Source organism: Ischnura elegans, chromosome 1 (assembly GCF_921293095.1).
Source record: "Ischnura elegans chromosome 1, ioIscEleg1.1, whole genome shotgun sequence".
NCBI classification, from domain to species: Eukaryota; Metazoa; Arthropoda; class Insecta; order Odonata; family Coenagrionidae; genus Ischnura; species Ischnura elegans.
In genome coordinates, this window is record NC_060246.1 from 45812947 (window position 1) to 45835168 (window position 22222).

The 22222-nt window shown below is 37.4% G+C and overlaps 1 protein-coding gene across 3 annotated transcripts in view; it reads right to left on the bottom strand.

Annotated features, from left to right (window-relative positions):
- LOC124159493 (discoidin domain-containing receptor 2-like) overlaps window positions 1–22222 on the bottom strand; it is a 655398-nt gene that overhangs the window by 90107 nt on the left and 543069 nt on the right. For all 3 annotated transcript variants that reach the window (XM_046535354.1, XM_046535345.1, XM_046535336.1), the window contains exon 10: window positions 5087–5266. In XM_046535354.1, the coding sequence (XP_046391310.1) occupies window positions 5087–5266 (180 nt within the window). The remainder of the gene's footprint in view (window positions 1–5086; window positions 5267–22222) is intronic.

Genomic DNA, 22222 nt, shown 5'->3' on the forward strand with positions numbered 1-22222 from the left:
AAAAGTTTTAAATTCTCATTCACATTCGAAAAAAGCTATTCCATTCAAGAATTTTTAGGCTTTGATTTACCACCCAGAGACTTCCTTTGGGAGAAGCAGAAAGCAATTTAAAAAACTAAAATTCTAAGTGCTATTATGATGAAAAAGTTTAAATCTGCGGAGTGAAAAATGCTCCACTGCATCGGAATGATGAGAGGGAGGATAGTCAAACTTAAGCCCAGAGTGTGCAGTGAGGCACACGTGCTCTCCGCTGGAATAAAAAAGACATTTCGAAACTCACACTCACCTCCCTCCTCGCCATTTCGCTTTGCCGAATACTTTGTTTTCATCCCAACCTGCACCGAAACTCTTTCTCCCTCTCTCTAGTTCTCTTACGGGGCATTCATCTGGAAAAATTACCCCAATGCCCTCATTCATTCGCATTCCACTTGTTCTGCACTTGTTCCACTTTTATCCCTTTTTAAAAAGCCATCAATTCCTTCCATTATCCGGCGACTTGAACAACGATACCGGGAGGTACATCGATAATTTGGCATTAATGCTTCTGACCTCCTCTAATATGCTCCAAGATAGAAAAGTAGGATTTTTGAAAAGCTAAATATATACCTAATATATATAGCTAAATATATATATAATGAGATGAACAAATGTGACTTTTTTATACATTCAAAGTAACTTTCCATATTTTCACTTAGAGCCATTTATGTTACACAGTAGCAAAACCGGCACCATGAAGCCAGAGAAAATGTTAAAACGAATAGCTGCCGTACCTTTAAACTATCCTTACTCTATGATTAACTATCTAAAACCCTATTACTAGAGTGCGTAAATCTAAACATAATAATTTCTAATTTCTTTGAAAACGGTAGTTATGGAATTTTACATTCAAATCTTCACGACTGTCCTCAAGTGGAAAGTTAATTTTGGATGATGAAAATATGAATTTTGGAATTTTGTGGGAGACTTCTTGGAAACCGCTTGGCATGCGGAGACATTTTACGGAATAACAGACCTTTCTGGGAATTATTGCCAGTCACATGGTATAATATTCATTATTTCTTCGTTGAGATAACTTGAGCTCAATAGAATTAAGAAATTAAATGCTAATTCACTGGCATATTCTACATGAGGTAGAGGAAATTTTGAAATAAAAATATTATAATGCACCTGGTGAAGCAAAGGGATTTATTAGGGGAGGTAGCGCCCTTACACAGATAAAGGGGTGTTCAAATATTGAATAATATTTTAGAGTCAGATAAAGAAAAAAATTAGATAAAATCTTATAGCTATTTAATAATAGCTGAGAAAGTTGTGTCCACAGGACAGAGAAGACCCATTGTCATGATCGAAGTAATATAAAAAAACGATGCCATTGCGTAAATTTAACGGTGAGTTTAAATATATCTGAATTTCTCGGGTTATAACAAAACTCTTCAGAGGTAGCCAAAATATTTTCTTTAACTGAGCTATTGAAAATGTCAAATTTAGTAAAATTGAGTGTTTGAAATTACTAAAGAATGAGTAGAAGCAGTTAATATATTGCTGGTGATATATCATTAGTTATTCGGAAAATAAAGAGAACCCAGTATCCTGTACCAGCACTGAAATTTAAACTCAGTCCCTCAGCGTTGGAAATCATCAACTCTTAACGGCCACCTGAATAACTCGGCCCCTTAACCCATATTATCCCGGAACACATTTTTACCTATTTGGTAACTGATTTTTTGGTATGCTGCTCTATTTGTACTACTTGCTATGGGAAAAATAGTTAAAAAAATCAGAACGTCGTACTTTTGCTGGGAGAGCCCGTGTCTTTAAACACACGGTGGGATAAAGCCCAGATCAGACTTGCCTGCGATCAATGTGAGGATAGAATGCAAAATAAAAAAGACGTGAGTTCTCTACACAATTTTATTTCACAAACAACTAATAAGACATTGTGTTTCACACTTATTATATGAGCCCATTTCTTTTTAAGCATCATAATTTGAAGTCATACATTTTCATGCTCAATAAAAACTTACACATTGCACATTAGAATGCATTTCTATATTTTACAGTAGTACAAATTACAAAATTTTCCATTTATATTTCGAAAATTTTTTTGTGGCATATCACTAATTGGACTGATATTTTACATGGTACTCCTTGAAGCAACAATCAGGGTGTAAGCCCACATTGCACTTTTCACAAATGAACTTTGAGCTTTTACCGCAGTGACCACACCGCCGATGGGTCTTAATTTTACTTATCCAGTGATTATAACCATCAAACCTTCCATCTGTTATAGCTTGTCTCATTGTTCTTGGTGCTACTAATTTAGGCTGAGTATCACTTGACAGTAGCCCGATAACAACCTCTCTCAAAAAATCAATTTGATTGCTTTTCCGATTGTTTATTCGGAAAATATGCCACAAATTAACAATGCTGCTGTTCAGACAAAATCTAAATAAAGGCCAGTACCACTTGTTTGACCTTATTTTCACACGATACACTGCGCGCTGTTGATCAAATAAATCTACACCTCCCATGCCATGGTTATACATTTTCACAATTTGTGGCTAGCATAATTTCATATGTTTTTTATACTTTGAATTCCAACGGGTGCAGGAGCTAAGGCCGAATACAGTTTTTGAATCCATGTTTGTGGCAATAGTAACTTGTGCATTATCATGCCAGCGAATGAGTGAAATGGGACTGTTCTTATCAGTGATTGCGGAGAATGCACCGCGTTCCTCCTTGCTCACATCTACAACAGGGGCTCCTTCAATGCGGTCTTTTCTTATAGTTCCAATGCAGTTTATATTACTTTCTTTCAGTTTTTATAGCAATGAAAGTGAGGTAAAAAAGTTGTCTACAAATAGCTTTGAACCAGGAGGAAGGAAATCTACACACATGGATTCTGTCACTTGAGCACCGAGAGAGATGCCTTTGGGTCTGTCCTGTGCCTTTGGGTTTTTCCTGTGTAAACACTAAATTTAAGAAGGTATCCTTTTGAAGTTGTAACACACCATATTTTGTAACCAAAACGGATGGGCTTTCCTCTAATAAATTGCTTCATTGAATGACGCCCAAAGTATGGCTCCATACCCTCATCCAGAGAAAACTCACTACCGAAGCATTCTATGATCTCGGTAAATTTTTTATTCATGTGATCTACTACAGGTCTAACTTTGTAAATCCTATCAGTGCTATCTATCTGGGTGTTATCATTAAAATGAAGGCATTTGTGAATCAAATCAAATGTATTGCGGCTCATTGATCCAGCAACTAGAGAATGGAAAGTATCTCGTTTGGTTTCCCAATACATACGTCTGAATGGAACACAACAGTAGCCAGAAAGTAATAACACGCCAAGGTATTTGTACAAATCGTCCACAGAAAATTCGGCATTGGATGAACCTTTCTGAACAGCATACTTGTTTGTTTCTATACATATCATATTCACAAAATTTTCGTCCCAAACCCTCTTGAACATTTCCAAAGGACTTTTATCTAATAACTCTGGTTTTGGCTGCATACGAACAGGCTCTAAAGGTGGCATATTATTTGTTTTCAGAGTTAATTTTTTCCATGATCTATCTTTCTTACGGTAACTACCTGCCTCTAAATGGCTAAATTTTTTATGAGTGTTGGTGGCCGAGCAAACATTGATTGAACTCTTAGCAACTTTCCTTCTCTTGCTATGACAATTTTTCCCATTCTTTTCATTAGACATATCAAAATCAGATCCAACCTCATTATTGTTTGAGCTTGTTGAGGAACAGTCATCAGAAAAAAGTGGTAAATCAATTTTACCGTGATTAGTGTCAAGATGTACCTCACCTAATTGGGCTAGGACACCTTTGCCGAAATCCTTTATGCACTCTGGAGTCTCACATTCTTCAGGTGCATCATCTTCATCAGAGCAGTCACCATCCCTTGCTGGAAGAATAACCACATCTACAGTGTTTGCTCCATCAATTTCTCGCCCTCGTTCATCATTGTCATCCAAGTTGTGGAGTTCCAATAAGATGTCTTCTGTGTTGAGTTCTGACCTAAAAGAGATCGGACATTTTGATTCATAGTTCTAAACACAGCTTGAGATGGCGTAATGACACCTAAAAACTATTTTAATGAGGAAGTTAATAAATATTTGCAATTCTTACCGTTTTCTGTTGTTTGTCGACATTGCGAAGGTGTTCTCAGGATCCACTGTGATGCACAGCAAACAAATGGATGAGCTAAAATAATTTAAACTTAGGAAATTTTTTGGGCAACTGCGAAGCACAGAACTTACGAACACTTGGTCTACAGTTGCCAAGCTTGCAAAACGCAATGGCAGGTACCCTTGGGTCGGTCCTTTATATATATAGTGTCTAGCCATGAGGAGCAAGAGTTACATTTTAGCGAGAATCTCAAACTAAGTACATGGATTATATTTTAGCTCTTCAACCTCATAATTATCTCAGGCATCGAGTTACAATGATTTTGAAATACATTGTGAGCAAAGAACAACTCATCTGAGACGTTTACAGACAGCTCAACAATGTAAGGCAATACCATAATTGGTTTAGGGAAGAGTAGCGGTTTATCCCACCGTGTGTTTAAACACACACAAAGTTTGCGCTTTCATTGAAGTGTTACAATTATCTTCACGGGAAATACTTTACTAACATCATGTTTCCTCAACATTCGAATGTATAAAGGCAGGAAAAGTTTTATGTTCGCATCTGGTGTTCTCAAGAAGATGAAGGTTAAACAGTTTGCCTTTCAATTTACACTTGCAGGGGTAAAAATTTTTTTCAATGGTGGCCAACCTGGGGATAGTAGGCTGTAATACAAGATGTAATGAGACTTCAGAAGTTTCAAAGAATGAGTCAAAGTATTTAGAAAATGGTTGCCTCTCAAGAGTGGCAAGAAATTATTTTTTTAATTTCCGCGTACTTGGCGTGTGTTTAAACACACGCTGGTAAAATATGGGTTAAAGCAAAATCCGAAGCCTTTTCCATGATAATTTAAGTATCATCATGTTTTCAGATCATCCACCTCAGCGGAAACTCAAGTTCAATTGCCCTCCCGAGTTCATTCATTTTGGTCCACATACCTTGCGCGGATCCAGCGTTGCGATCGTCTCTCGTCGGCGAGGTCTGCACCTCGTCCCTCTGCAGCGGGTACTCCCTCTCCTCGGGTGAGGCGGGCACGCCGGCCGCGCCTCCCTCACCGGCTGCACCATCCACCGCTCCCAGCAACGTCTCCTCTTCCGTGAAGTTGCCCGATACGATGACTGGATTAGGCCGGCGACCGAGATCGGGAAAGAAAAATGGGGAGACATTCGTTAGGGGAGATCAAGTTTTACGGCATCGGGCGAGGAAATCCAATTTTTATAATTGCGTAGGGCACCAACGGGAGAAAATATCGGGAAAAGTTCCATAGTCCCATGGCAAACAAAATTATGAGAGGAGAATTTTTTTTTCCAATCTATGGGGTGAATCAATACGGTATCTTTTGTTTTGGAGAGATCCGGTTTATTGGACACGCGACATATGACTCCCATCAACTCACGGGTCCGGCGCATTTTTTTATTTTTTTGTTGCCAATCAGACCCTTCTCGATTACAAAATTCAACTGTTATTTGCTAAAATGGTTGGTTCTCTTCATATCTTTCCCGTCAGGTCCATCATTTTCCTTAAATCTCTAGACAGCCGTTACAGAGTAAAATCCTAATAAAAAAGTAAATGGATAAACCCAGCTCTATGGGAGCTGAAATATTTTCATCGGTGTCATAAACATAAAACTAATGTAATTTTATGCAAATTTTCAACATAAATAAAATGAATTTCAAACATACATTAACGCAGAGTATCAATCAATTTAAATAAGGTAAAATGTATCTCGTAAATGTTTTAGCACTAATATTATACTACTATCAAATATCGTACTGCTATGAATTGATGATGCGTCTTTTCTATCATTTAAATATTCTGCAAGTTTTTAAAGGTATGCCACAATAAAGTGCGAATTCTATTTTGAAAAGGGTTCTAAACAGAGATTTATTGGATACGGAGAGTGAAAGTCTGAATCAAGTAATTATCAACCGGAAGAAATATATTAGTCAAATGCATCTATGCAAGCATGCATTCATACATGAACATAATTGATGACTTTCGTTAAACGTATGCTTACTGCGTCTTTGATCAATTAAAGCAGGAAAATAGTTATTTATGCAGTCGGGAATCAATTAAAAATTCATAGGAATATATTCCCTCAAGTTGATGCTCAAAAACATTTTCACATGATGCAGAATACAGTTGTTGGTTTGAAAAAAGACAGTGAAACAGCCATTTCTACTTCGCATTTTTTCCGAAGAAAATCTAAAATAGCCAGATATTTTCAAGATTTTAAATCTATATATTTCTGTAAAAAGTAATAAAAATATGAATGAAGTAAAATATGCTTGCAGGCAAATGAAGAGCAAGATTTGTGCTCAAGGCTTCAATTTTAGGATACATTTAAAAATAAATTAACGAGATAAAGGGTTTACACCACCTTCGCAACTTATAGTAACCCTATATGATTAGTTTGAGTGTACCTCAATGATATGCGTTACTGACTGACCTATAATTTAAACCATAAATATATTAATATTGTATTGCATTTAGTGACATTTATTACATTCGGTCAATGGACTCATCTAGTGAATGCATAGAATGTAAACATTATCTTTCACTTTATTGACGTGACTGGCTATTTGCTAATTTGATTTGCAAGAAATGTCCCCATTTAGGGATCATTTTATAATACTAGAGCTACACTTAGCTGCTTAGTTGATGGAAATAGATACACATCGAGGGAGGAAGAAAAATTCCGAGCTTTTTGAATTCAGCCTCAAAATATGCTAACGGCAAAGCGCAGTAATGCAAATCTTTGGTCACAAGGTAATGGTAATTGTATATATTTTGCGTTTCATTATGTGAATCGATTTCAATTCACGAATAATTACGGCAAAACATCCATATCGATAATTACAGAGACATGCAAATATGAGGAACTAATAGAATAAATTGCATGTTAATGAGTTCATGATGACATTATTGATGGAATAAGTGCTATTTTATCAAAATAGAGGGAAGGAGAAAATGGCTCAATGAAGAGGAAATTAATATCGACTCTTGCTTAAGGATATTGATACTTTGAAATGAAATGATTGCTTTATGTGTATGTTTGAAAATTCTCATTGAAAAGTTATTTCATTGCTAATTATTGAATACAATCAGTTGCAGAATTATCTGCATGTAAACCCTCTAGATGAGCCTCATATCATAAGTGACAAACCTTTTCAATAATAATGCTCTCAGTCGATATGAAAAGTGAAATATGTCAGGAAAAATGTATTAACATCCGATGAATATATCTTATTAATGAATTTGAAACCCGTAATTTTCCCACGGGAAAATTTATACAAACTTATCTACGATTATTTAATAAAAATTAGCAGCTGTATAATTTTCAGGCCAGATAGTCTTAGAATCATGCCTCTATCAAATCAAATTCGTTGAGAATAAATCAGGTAGTTTTTTATCAATTCGTATCCGACAGTTTTTCGGCAAAATAAGAGCAATAATTTATTTAACAATTGAGAAATTATTATTTTCAAACGCTAAATTTTCATGTGCTACATATAAATGAATAATGTTTAACAGTATTAGGACAGTCATGAATTGGGCAAGAAGTATGAGCTAAATAATATACGGAATCCGATATTGAAAAAAGTAAAAAAAGAACCACATTCTTTGACTTGATAACTATGTCCTACTCCACAGTTGAAACGTAAGTTAATTTATCCCTGCCAAAATACCGAGAGGTGGCTCTCAGGATATTGTAAAGTTGCAAATAGTTTCTAGAAGAAAAAGGTACGTGAATATATGTCATATACGATAATTTCTAAAGGAATACAACCTTGAATTGTCTATGCATGATTTTGATTTAACAAAGTCTTAACTCATTTATTAAATTAGAATCATAGATAGAAATTTTAGATATGACTTTTAACCGCACATTAAAACATAAACAGATATTTTAAACAATTATCAACGTTATTTATTAGAGGATTACAAAAAAAAAAAATTCGCTGGCACTCGCGAAGGTCATGCTGGTCGAGCGAATTTTTTCACGCCTCCATTCGGTGTATATTAAAAAAATTCTTCTATCTCCTTTTGTATCGGTCTCGCCGCAGAGAGGACACAATATAGGACAGAGGAGGGCCTGGTGGTCCCTCGGCTACTATCACCCAGACATTCGACGTCCCAGTAAATATAGGTATTGGTATCGTAAGTGTGGCAGCGGGGGTAAACCCCGGCCTTGTCTCCTCCCTCCTCGGCAGCTAACGCCTCCACCGCCGCCGTGGTCCGACCCTATTTACGCAAACAGCCGCAAACCCCTCCTCCCACGCCCAGCGCGACACAAATTTCCGGCCACCTCCCAAAACCCGAGCGCCCGCTCACCCGAAGGCTCGTCCAGGCGCTGCTCCTCAGCCACCATTGTGAAAACACCACGACGACACCGCCACCAGCCAGACCTAGCTATATTATGCTCTTTTTACCCTCCCTGTACCTCCAGCCAGCTTTCCTCGCCCGGTTCCCCCAAAAAACCCCAACTTCAACCCTTTCCATTACTCCACCCCAACAGCACAACCCCAGCTAGTGTGTGTTCAATTTCAAAACTCCAGACGCGCCACTGTACAACCGCATACTGGCCGCCGCCACCCACAGGAATAGCTGGCGAAATGTAACCGCGGGGGTACTCCAAGCTAGACGCTTTGAATTCCCTCCATATTAATCCATTGGAGCGACGACACAAGGCGAGCATATTGGTGAATAAAAATTCCCCAAACGAAAAATTGACATAAAAAGAATAAGAGTCATCCTACGCCATAAAATTCCATTGGCACAGTTTGAATTTGCGACAGATATAAAATTATTCTCCAGTAAAATTTTTCAAACATAAGCGACGCCTGAAATCAAAATATGGGTGAAATATAACAGTAGTGCTGTTATTTATTTTTATAACTGCCAAACACAATTGATGGTTTCATTTCGAGAGCTTTTTATGACGATATGAACGAATGCCACTGAAATTGTTCAAGCATATAGTTATACTTTTCCTTCCAATCCATCCTGAAATAAATAACTGTTTCAATGTAAATAATAATGTGCTTTTTCATCTCAATCCCAAGCTAAATAGTTCACCTTATAGTTTGGTTACAGTTAGATATCTGCCTTAAAGAAACTCAAGAAATCCGTATGTAGCGTAGTTATTCGAAATAAGATTTATATGCAAAGGAGTATACGGCTAACGAATGAGTAGCGATTATTTTACGCTGTTTCATAAAATAAAGAAAATAGATTCATCGTACACGTTGATCAAAAATTTTATTGATTTTTCCTTGCTCGTATTTTACATCTTCAATACTAAGTCTTCGTTGAAATTTGCCATTCAAAAAAGACTTGAAAAACCTGTTTTGAACTTTCGCAAACGCTCAGAGAAATGAATTTCGAAGAAAATCTATGCAATACTCAATATGCAATCGATTTACTGAAGACCAAATTGGATGGGTATTTGACTTTTCGGTTCCCTATCAAAGTTACGAGACTTCCTTCAAATGGATATTAAGAGTTTTGCTTGTTTTGCTAACATTTGTGAATATTTACCACGAGGAACAAGCAAAGCAGCGTCCGTCTTGATTAAAAAATAGCTTAATAAACCACAAGGGGAGATAATATGACCAAAAAGAAGAGACTGAGATGGAAAATTTTAGTTTCCCTTCGAATCCTCCCAAGATGGAAAAAAAAGCATTTCCGGCCCAGAACTTCCTCGAAAATGAAATCGGGAAAACAAACCTATAATTAACGTGTTCATCAAACTTTGTTCCCCAAACTAGCCCGTCCAAGCAAAAGAAAAAAAAGGAATAAAGATGAAGATGCTGATTGTTCGTTGACGTGAAAAGACCCTTCTCCGCACGTTTTCGTTCGCTGAAAATCCAATGATCCGGTCAATTAAGAGAAGGGAGAGGACGAGTACTCTCCCCCGAAGCGGTTTCAGGCCGACGGATGAGCAGGAAGTTAGGTGAAGGCGGTGAAGGGGGCTGAAGGAAGTAAATACCGTATGACTTAAATTAAATAACTTAAACTTAGATAACTCAGCTAGGCGTATCTTGACTTATTGCATACGATAGCCATAAATTTTACATTCTTTGTACCGTCAAGATGGTTTGGGTCATAATTATAAGCGAAACAAAATAAGAGACATCGGATCTTTTAAATAGCACTTAATAACCGCATTCAGTGAATTCACGTGAACTATAATCATTTAGTGCAGGGCAATTATTTTGATACGCCAATATTTACCAGGTTGCAACTGATGGCAAATGAATGCTTACCCCAAAAAAAAATTTAGTGAACAAAATTATCCTAATCTTCAGTCAATCATTTACTTGATTTTATAGAACTAATGTGAATTTGTATGTTTACCGGTGGAAAAGACTATCTTCCGTGTCTCAGATTAATAACATGAGATATTTGAGATTTCATCAGTTACCCTAAGTCATTGTCTAATGTGTCTTGATAGATAAGAGTACCTATCTTGCCACCGATTCTAAAGGTATTGTAGATTTTCTCATCTTATGATAGCATAAAGTTGAGCTAAGCCATTTGAAGTTGCTGAGGACCAATACATGCCTATTCAACCCCATAGTTATGTCAAGATAAGTTAAGTTAATTTGTACCGGACAAGTCTTAAGAAGAAAGTGAGAGGGTTAAGGGAAACGCAAGGAGTAGGGTGGGATGGAAGGGGGCACGGGTGGTAGGCACTGCAGCATCCAAGACCTGTAAACACTCCGACTATCCCTTAAGGGTGACTGTTTTAAATTCCAGAAAAGCGTCTGGCACTCCAAGACGAAGGGCCGATGGGGTTTCTTTTTTTTCGGGAATGGGCACTAACAAGCACCACTCAAGAGGTCTGGATGCTCCAAAATATACGAGTGAGTTAAGTAAATTTCTCGGAAAATGAAGGAATGGGAAGAGGGGGGAGGGTAGGGGATGCTTGGGGATAAAGCGGAGGATAAGGATTCGAATGGTGTGCGTTGCGGGTTGTGTGTGTTACAGGAGAGAGAGGGCGAGCGTGGAAGAATGGTGGGAGGGAAAGAAAGTTCGAGACGAAGACTTGAAGCGGTGGCAGGTGTCTGGAGAAGAAGAGAATAGAAAAAAGTAAGTAAGGGAGTGGGGGAGATTAAGGGAGGAGACATGAAGGAGGGGAGTAAAAAAAGGATGGGATTGCAAGGAGAAAAAAAATCCTGTGAGTTTTCACGATTGCGAAAGTCAACCTTCCAGGTCCTTGTGTGTGAAAGCGATTCCCAGGAAAAACGGAACACATTCGACGTTTATAAGCGACGGAACACTAGTACCTACATTAAGATGCTTTCTTCAACTGGTTCAACTTAGAAACTTTCCCCAAAGTTTTCAGGTAGGTAAGCATTTGATCTCCATCTGTCGCAAACTGGCGCAGAATGACGTATGAAAATTATTGTTCAGCACCAAAATTGCGTTTTACAAAATTAAATTTTTTGAATTCAGAAATAAAAATAGTTTATAATTCAATCGGCATTAATTACAATAATTCATTGTATTTAACTTTACAACAACCCTTTAATCATTCCTGCAATAAATTTAACAATCAGTGGAAAGTTTTTCCCAAGCTATAAGTGTGCAAGTGCTAAAATAGAGGAATATAAAATAAAGGGAAAGATAAAATGGCGTACAGGAATATGAATATAAATTCAGATCATGATAAAATAAAAAAATTATGTATTGGGAATAATGAAATTTTACTATTAACATCAAACGGACTAAGATAAAATTGGTTCGTCGGCACGTTCTAGATGATTTTACAACGTAAATACGGTTTATATTCAATGCGAGAAAAAATTGGAGCTATTTTATGACGGGCAGTTTATTTCTTTTAGAATTATTATCTATTTTTATTGTTTTAAATTAATCTCACTGAAAAGAAGAGGTATCCAATGCAAAATCATTCAGATTTTCGATATTACCAATTTCGCATCGGAAGTGGGCTTCTTTTAGGCCCTTCCACCATTGAAGACTTGAGCAAAGGTAAATAAAAAAGGACGCGGGACTGCCGATCTCCGAAATCACTCAATCTTAGATCACAGCGGGGAGGATTGGGACCGTATCACGGGGTCTTCCTTTGAATAAAGGAGAAGCCAGGAGGGTTTCTGGGAGGTGAATTGGTTACCGGTAAAAGGATGATCACTTAAGCAAAAAAGGAAATAAAAGAAGAACCAACGAATTCGGAAGGCAAGAAAAGCCTTAAAGGAAAAGGGAATGTGGAGGCAAAAGTTGTTAGGCTGTCCTGTCCAAAGAGCGAAGGGGGAAGCACCTAGGAATGAAATGGGAGGGAAGGTACCAGGAGAGTTGGAGGAAAGGAACCATCATGTAACCAGGTCGCCTTGAAACAACCATATTACTTTATAATCCAAAGAATTTAGCCACCTGAGTAGTTGATTCTCAGAGGCATATCGCGACGGAATAATCTGTCAGAAAAAAACTAAACAGAGAAAACTCAATCCTCAGTAACCCCGAAAAAGTCATTACTTGAATTTCTATCAATATTCAAGGACAAAATGAGAAATAAAATAAGATAAGCGTGGTGTATCTACACTAATCATGCACTTATCATCAGAATCAAAGCGTGGAGTTCCGATATTAATCATGTTACTTCTTAAATTAACCACATTGAAATTCTAGGTAAAATGGTATTCAAATGAAGTTACCTCACTCCTAAAATAATCCTACCCAAGATTAGTAGCATTCCACTTACACCACCAGGGCAAGGGTATGCCAAACGGGCGTAAAATTACATGATAAAGTAGTGTGATAGAGTGAAGATGGATTAAAGTACGACCTAAGATTACTGCAAAACATACGGTACTATATTTTCCCCTGTTCTCGGCCTGTTGAGGGGAAAGAGAGAGAAGATGCTCAAAGAGAAGTGCGTACAAGAGGGTAAGGTAGAGTTACGTGGGTGGGATGATGCTACAGAGGGGCATGGGAGAAAGGCTGCAGGCGGAGTGGGTGGTTGGGTTGGCGGAGCGGGAGAGCCGTTGGCCAAAGGGTGCGCGTTCGTGTCTTTCCCTCTGTGGAGGCCGCTACGCGCCGAGGAGCCTCAAGTCCTCTCTCTCCTCTTTGCGCTTTCCACTCTCGTAGCCCATTTCCATTCTTCTTCTTCTTCCTCTCTGACTCACTCCGTTATTCCAGCCGATTCTCTCCCTCTCCGTTTCCTCCTTCCCTTTCGACGTCCATGCCTAATCCACACTTCTTTGCGACCACGAGATCTAATCCTTTATTCTCTCTCTTCCCCTCTTCCTTTCCCTTGCACGAAACAGTTCCACCGCACTTGTCCGTCCGTCCTTTTCAAAAAGTTTAGCCAAAAGTTTCTCTCTTTAGCTCTCGCATCCACAGATTTGTCTTCAATCGGTCACCCCTTTTATCCATCAACTCTATTTTGCTACCACCTAAGTTTTTTTAGCGATATTAAGGCGGACAGTTTTGTTTACAGTTCACTTGTATCCTTGTAGGAGGTTCTCCTCGCCTTGGAGGAAAAGGAAATACGAGATATAGGAAGTATGAGAAAGAAATATCGCCTATCTTTTGTCTCCTATTTCTCTTCATGTTCAATTCATATGCCTATTTAGCGATACTACAATCTCACCACTAAGCAGTACTTTGATATGTTAACTTTTCTTCAATAAAATGATGGGCATACAGGTAATTCAATCACGACATATGTCAAGTAACTTCGTCTCTTGGTGGGTATTGACATCATTAAATTTTATCAAAATCATTTAATTATACCATAAAACAAAAAAATAAACGTTCTGATATATGAAACCTCAAATGTTAGAGCTGTCAAAGAAATCATTTTCAGCCTTTTGACGCAGAAAAATGACGCTCGATATACGCTTCATGACCAGTTCGATGGTGAACCCGAATGCACACATTAAAAATTATTTTAGCAATGATCTTATCGTTAATCAATGAGGTATATTATTTTTATGTACGCATCAAATTGTTGTCCTAGTGTAACACTGCACATCTCGCAAGCCACCTTTGACAAACATGGGTTCATTACACAATTTGGTTTTCACTGAATCGGGATGTTAAAATTCTTACAAGAATACGTTCAGTGGAACTTTTTTGTGCTGAGAAATTTGTATTATAACAATTTCAATCACCCAAGTATGTTTGAAAGTATGTATGAGACTTATTATCATCGTCGAAAAAGCTGAAAATTTCGGTTTTTATTTTAAAATCAAGGAAATCTTTTTGGAGTTACGCTGTTGTCGAAATTGATGGTATATTCGAAATGAGGTTATTTTCGGTAAAAGGCATCGTTGTTCGAAAAATATTTGATGAAAATAATCGAATAGCTTCAATACACCTAAGTTTTCCCAATGGTTAAGATTGCGTTGTAATTAAAAGCTGATTTCAGAGTGTCCGGAGATATCTGGTGGAAATGTTTTATATCCATGAGATTAAAATAAAATGGTAACCTTCCACACAATTTTATTTACTTAAGTACCGACCCGGTTTCAAGGATATCAAGAATAATGACACTACGTGTCGAAACCTTAAGTAAATAAAATTGAGTGGAAGGTTACCATTTTATTTTATTCTCATGGATAAAAGCTGATTTAGTTAAGCATCATTTCCTCCATGAAATAAAATGTCCGTTTGAATTAATTTTTCATTATATATTGCATAAAAAGAATACCACCGAACAGCTCAATAGCTAAAATGATGCGTAATACTTATAGAAACATTACTATTGGGGAAACTCTGATTTATAATCCAATATTTCGTTTTTTTTCATGTTTTAAAACCAAATCTGGTCAATTTTATGCTCAAGATATCTGCAAGACTCTTGTCTATAGCTCAGCAATTTTAGTCGTGTATGTGCAGCATATTTTGGGATAATCAGGAATTGCTAAAGCATTTTTGAGGTTATTGAGGCGAACTCCATTGAAAATGGACAGAAATTGCGTGAATCAAGTATCGTTTGCATAAAATGGTTATATCCTTAGCGGAGGAATTCAAAATGAACTGAGACCTTTTGTCTTCTACTTTTCCCCTACATTGTTTTCATGCATTGGCAGAGGAATTCATCCCACGCCAAAATGTCTCCTTTTCTTTTATTACCCAGTAATTGAGATCCCATAAGCTAAACGTTTCCAGCCCAATCTGTCCAAATAATTCACTTTTCTCACTCCATCTAACTCTTTTGCTTTTATCCTCTCGATTCCTTTCTTTAGAGTTTGCCCATCTGAAATGTCTTTACTCCCACTATCCACTTGATTTGTGGCGGATTGATTTTACCGTCCTCTCTTTTCTGAAATTCAAATTCGTTTATATCAGTTCATATTCGTTGAGTTTTGAAGGTGGTCCCATCAATGTCCCTTTCTTTTTATCGTCCACGAAAATATTCTCGGCACCCTCTTCAAGCATATTGCATTTCGCACTTCAGAGAGCTTAGTATCTATCTGAACCATTTTCCCATTAATTTTTATCTTGCTCCTGAGTCACTTCGGAAAAAATATTTTCATGCATTGATAATAGTATCGGTAGGGTATTAAGTAGAGATGTACTCATACAAGAAATCTCGCACTATATAAACAGATTAGCTGAGAAGTTTGTCTCATAAAATGCAACGGTATAAAATATAAGTTTGAACAATCCTACCATTAAATTTATCCTAAGATCTGCTATGGCACTTGTAACAAAAATATATAAAAAAAAATCTGGTGTTAGCCCGTAAAAAGTCATATCTGAACACTTCAGGCCTCAGAGAGAGGATTACCTAAACTGATGAAACTGATCAAAAAAACTATGAAGGGGAGCGATAAAAGGTAGATTCACAAATAATGTTTTGAAAATATCTAATTAGAGCTATTGAAAAACGATTCAAAATATTTTCTTATATTATATTCAGGTCATTTGAATACTGAATTTCAATGCTTCATTACTTGATACATTAATGCATCACAAAGCGAAAATATATTTCGAAATTGAGAATGATTATTCTCATTCAGAGATATTTGTAAAGACAAAACTGAGAAAAATATTAAATACAAGTATATTGAAATATCCTTTTCAGCAATTAATGCATAAAAACTTACTGTCCTTAATGTATCCATCAATATCCGTGTATCAGAGATTTGAGTTTGTTGTCATTCATCAGTTTAACCAAATTCTACGATCACTTAATCAGGAAAAATCTATTTAATTGTGTTTATATAACACATTAATGATATTTAATTTTAAAACCTATCAAATCATTGGTAAGCCGCTTCATACGCTACGTAAACTTGACAATCGGCTGGCACTTCACTGCTACTTTCCCCACTGAAAATTTTCGCTGTATTTCCGCAGAGATCGAGCTCCTTTTCGGTCCATTCCCGCCAAAACGACGCACAGTGGTCCCAAATCGAAAAAAGCTGGCCAAAAGTCGTTTTTTCGAAAATTTTCAAGGAATTTTTGAACCTTATTTTCGGATTCTACAGGATATGGTCTACAAAATACACTATTAAGTTAGTATTTTTGTTCATCAGAGCGGCTGCAGTGATCCGTCAAACATGGAGCATTCACCGTAAAAATCACAGTTGCGTGAAATCGGTCGATTTTGAGGAAGTTCAGCGTCATGCAGGACAACCTTTACGCGATATATTTGGCCAAAAACATTTTTAACTACAAATATAAACATTATTACATAGTGAGACATAAATTTTATTCGGATTTTACTATGTTTACTATTTTATATATATTTTGTAACTTTTAGTGTTTTTTACCCGAATTTTCAAATAAAATGTACAATATCGTTTATAAAGGCACGTGAATGCACGGTGTCTTTTGCACCAATACAAAGGGAAAAGTATATGCAACGCAGTAGTGAAGAAAATGTTTGCTACTAGTTGCTACTCCGACCTCAGCATTGATTTAACTGTAATGATGCAATGCGCTGACGCGGGCGGCGGCCTGGCTGGCGCGTGGTAGGGCTCGAGGAAATCCAGTATTTATGGGTGTTATTCAACATTGTTGGATATTTTATTTCTACAAAAAATATTTACCCTATGAATAAACATCTCTTGTCATACGTAGAACGTTTTATCATTAATAGATTCCATTTGACCTTACCTTTTATTTACGCGTGCCCATGCTCTCATAAAAATTGCTTAAGGACTCGAGCGGAAGGATATATTTATGGAACGAAAGTTCGCAGATGTGCTTATAGTATAGTAAGTAAAACATGAATGCATTCAAAACAAAAAAGAATCCCTCAAATGCTACTCCACCCTTTCCTTCCGTTAGACGGGTTAGTTTTCGCCCTCACGCGGCACATTGTCCCTCTGTCGCCTCCTTAGCGGCCTCCTCAACCACATGCAGGGCAAACGACGGCCGAAAAGGCCTAGGCTATTGATTGCGCCCATCGGGAAAACACAACCACCGCTCTCTGTACACTTGTTATGAATTGCACTTTGGCCACCGGGGATGAGCGGAGTAAGCCTTTTCACCTTTCAAATGTGATATTTCCTCGAAAATGGAGATAATAGCATCGAGAACCTCACACTGTGGAACCCACAAATTACTTCTAGACATCGCTTGCCCGAAATTTTCTCGCCAAAACTCAGTTTTACTCAGATTTTGCCAAACGAAAGACGTGAAAGTTAGTTTCCTCAAGCGTGAAGATCGAGTCTTGATAAAGTCGAGTATCCTCGAACTTTTGAAAGAAGACTTGTGGGGTTGAAGAAGAGTGCCCATAGTGTTTTAGTTCGATAACTCTGAAAATTTTCACGCGCCTTGAGATGCATGAAAAATTTCTTGAAAGTGGAAAAGGGTCCGTATCGTTTAAAAACCAATACTTATTGGATTGCTGGAGCAACAAGTTAGAGTTAGATGAGGACGTTAATTCAAAAGTTATCCTAAAAAAATTGCGGAGAAGTGTTTTTTCTCTCAAATTATCTTCGCCGGTGGAAGGAAAGAAAAAGAAATGACAGGTTTTTTAGAAGAAAGTTCGCTGACTGCCTAAATGAGAAGTTGAAATTTCCTCCGCCTTTATTTAAACAATTTGAGAAGTCCAGTGAAAGGGCCTAGAGAAGGAAAACGGAGGATCTTAGAGCTAGCACATCGCCAGTAGAGCATCCATGAGTTATCGAAGCAAAGGTGATGAGTTCGTGGCGAAAATAATAAATGAGGTGACAACAACCACTCTCTCAAGAGCGCGGCGAGTGTTATCAAATTGGAGAGCCAAGGATGTGAGGCAAAGTAAAATCTCCCACGAAGAAGCCCTTTCCATGATCGTTTCTGGCAATTTCACGAAACATCAGTACTTGCTCCTCAATAAGACGGACATCTAAAGAAGCTGCCCTTCCTATTGTCCACTTGTCCGAGGAGGCAATGGAGGCGAGGAATAAGGACATAAGAAGATTCAGGGAGCACCATGCAAGGAAATTTTCCTGGATAGCAACGAATGAAGACCTGTTTAAAAGATTACTCCTAACTTCAGTTGCAATGATATCAAGTATTTCTAAGGCTCAAAGAAGGAAATTACTTCAATTACCAGTCGAGGTTTACCAGAAGAGTTTATTAATCCTGGAAGAATTGAGTGGATGACGACTGTGATGAGGATTTGTCGGATAGTGATCATGAATGTATTTAAATTTTTTTCGTAACAATGACTGAGAAAGATAAGGAGAAATGTTAACTTATTTTTTTGATAATTAAAAAAGCCCAAATTAATGGAAAATCTCATTTAATTTTTCGCACCAAATCATGTGCTCGTTAAATTGATGCCTCACTTCGTAAAGAGCTTATTGCAAGCGTATCAATAAATTTGGCGTTTAACTTGAGTTATAGGAGTTATGAAATATTGTTTATAACATTTCAATGATTGTAATAATGCCTCCGTTGAAACTTGTGAAATACGGAACCCCGTTTAAAATTGCTTCCAAATCCATTTGCACGTTACAAGGAACTATAAAATTGTCTACTTAATTAGAATTAGATATTATAATTTTTAAACAATTAATGCAGTTCAATAATATTAATAATATACTTATAATATAAATTTCCAATTAATATTAACTTATTTTTCGTATCAAATACGATCAAACATATGAGAAAGTAGAAAATGTTCTCTTGGTTCATTCAAAATAAGTTGTTCAAAATTTGTCCAAAAATAAACAATGCAGTCATTTTATATGCATTTATGTATGTTTTAAATAACTAATTCAGTTTTATGATATGTATAATTTTAATTTACTATCAACAGTATAATCTCAAATTCCAATGTTAAAAAAATTAATTGTTTAAACAAAATGTGAAATAGCAATAAAATTATTGCAAATACATAAAAAATAGTTATAAATTCAGAATAAGCGGGTCAAAAACAATAAGAATAAATCTTTAGGTCAAATATATACATAATAACAACGGCGTAATTAATTTTGGCCAGCTTTTTTCGATTTGGGACCACTGTGCGACGCTTTTAGACTTTCACTAGCACTGCTTGCTGCGTCCAATGACGCGGCCGTGGGCGGACACGGACTTCAAACTCTATCTTCTTTCTTTTATATCTCTCCTTTTCCTCCAAGCGGCGCTAAGTTTGGAGGCGAATGGATAGCGGACGGACGACAAAAGGAGAGCAGTGGGCGGAGTGGGTTCCATTTCACCCGCCCTCTTGCACGGGATAAAGGAAGGGAAAAAAACGGAAGAGGAGCGAAAGAAGCAAATGACGCTCAAGTGAGGCGACGGCGCGGCGCGGCGTGGGTGCAGTGATGCGAGTTTCAGGCTGAGAGCGTGAATCTGTCCCGAAACTGAGTTTGGGCGAGGGGAAAGGCGGAAGGAGAGAGTTAAAGAGAGTGGCATCTGGAGAGGGTAATGGGAGGAAAGGATTTTGGATCCATCCCCTTCAGGAAAACTTTCTCCTCCTCCCATAAAGTTTACATTTAAAAAATTGACCTTATCTTATAGCATATGCCTACTTAAAACCTTAATATCAGTCACAGTGCATTATTAGAATACTTTCCTGGTGAAATAATAATTTACTATGAAGGATATGGTTTTCTACGGCATTGATAATGCCTTCTTCAATAGTTCCCTGCTGAGTAAGTACGCCGTAGATGTGCTGCGGCTCGCAACAGCATAATTTATTTTAGCATAATCTGTAACAAATTTAGCTGCTCACGACGCATCACCATCGGATATAGAGACCCTCAGAGCATACGAGGAGAGATAAACTGCTTATAGATACTGTGATGAAGTTTGTTTGACATGAGAAGAGGTTGAATAAGGAATCTGCAGGAAAGATTTCCAAACATTTCCATTCCTCTTATCACTTCGGCTCTTGGCTACATAGAGTTTCATAGAACGAGGCGGACTGTGATTTCGAAAGAACCTTTCTCATATGGTACTCCACATATGTTTCCCAGTGGAACTTATCATTGATGCGGTGAGAATTCCTTTGTTTTAAAAACCAAATTTTGTATTTTCGATAAAAATCTGTTGAAATTCGGTTAAATGTATTTTTATTTGTGGGTGATTTTTCCCTGTACTACCATAAATAAACGTAAGAAGTCGTTAGAATTATTTAGAATATATTTTCGCTAAGATATTTGCGCAATTATTTGCTCTTTTCCGGGTATTCATGTGATGATGTTAAGGCGGATCCCTTAAATCAATGTAACATGTTACGTTGTAAATGATGGGTAAGAATTATAAAACTGTTCAAAGAACAACGTAGGTGAATACAAGGACTCAATGTAGATGTATAAGCACAAAAAACACGTGGCCGGTGATTTAAGTGGCAACACTTTCTCTATCCTTCCTTAAGATAAAATATTTTCCTGGGAAGGAAAATGGAACAGAGCGTAGTGTAGTGTACAGACTGTGCTAAGTAAATGCTCCTGTTAACCATTTTAATTCTGCATCCTTAGTTTGAGGGAACAATTGAGAGGACCAAGTCTACTGGAAAGGATTTTTCTCAGCAATCCTTTAAAAATAAATTTTGTCTTTCCGGTGAGTACTCGTTTTTATTTCACTCTCAATCTCCACGACGTTTCTCTCCTGCGCTCACTCAGTGCGACGCAGAAAAAGGAGTTTCTTCGCTACCCAAAAAATAACCTTAGTTTCTTTTGCGACTTGTATACCTCCATTTATCCATATTAAAGATGGAAAAATTATAAAATTTATTATAATTGAGCTCCAAATTTTTTATGTCCGAAGGAACCATTTTATATTAAATGTAAATAAAATTTGTCCAATTACTAATTAAAAACGCGTTGCCTTCAAAGGACTTCTTTCAAACACTTTTAATAAATCTAAAACTAACGAAATAAATAATAATAAATAATCGATTCACTTATTTTTCTATGGTCTTTGTTCGGCCATAGACGACTGGAAGATGGAAGGTGACAACTATGCAAGGATCAGTGTTATCATGGCGCCGAAACGCGCCGGAACGCCGCGCCGTTCCGGTACTGGTTAACGAAAGACATAAAAGTCAAATTACCTTTTTGTCAATTTTGTTGCCTCAAAATTTTTAATTTTTACATTCGTAACAAAACCAAAAACATTTAGTAGTAAAATGTAGATAATGACTTGTAATAAAAAACACAAACACAGTAATATTTCACTTCTAAAGAAAGTTAAGGAACGCGCGTTCCGACACTGCTAATTTTGCCATGACGTCACTGGCAAGGATCATTTTATTATCTAAAGTCAAGAACAATCACCAGCTGAAAACGTTCCGGTCAGCCAATTTTGGCTGCGAGTGTAACATTTTAGTGCTCTACACTCTGAACCCTTGAACTCTCTTCTTGCCATGCAGCCGAGACGCTCTGCGCTATCTCGCGCTTCCTCGCTCTGGCGCCCCTCCCTTAACGCGGCGCATGGCAAGGGGTGTAGCCCATTGGAGGAGGGGGAGGGAGAGTATTGGAGGAATAAAGGCCGGAGCGACGTCACGTCGGCATGAGAGGAAAAAGAAGAGAGAGAGAGAGCAATGGGAATTTTAAAGCAACGTCTCACGCCGTTTTCATTCTTTCGCCACTCCCAAGGTCGCGACTTAAAGTTTCCGTTCGACTCCGCGAAACAACTTTAATATACGCCACGGTTTTCGG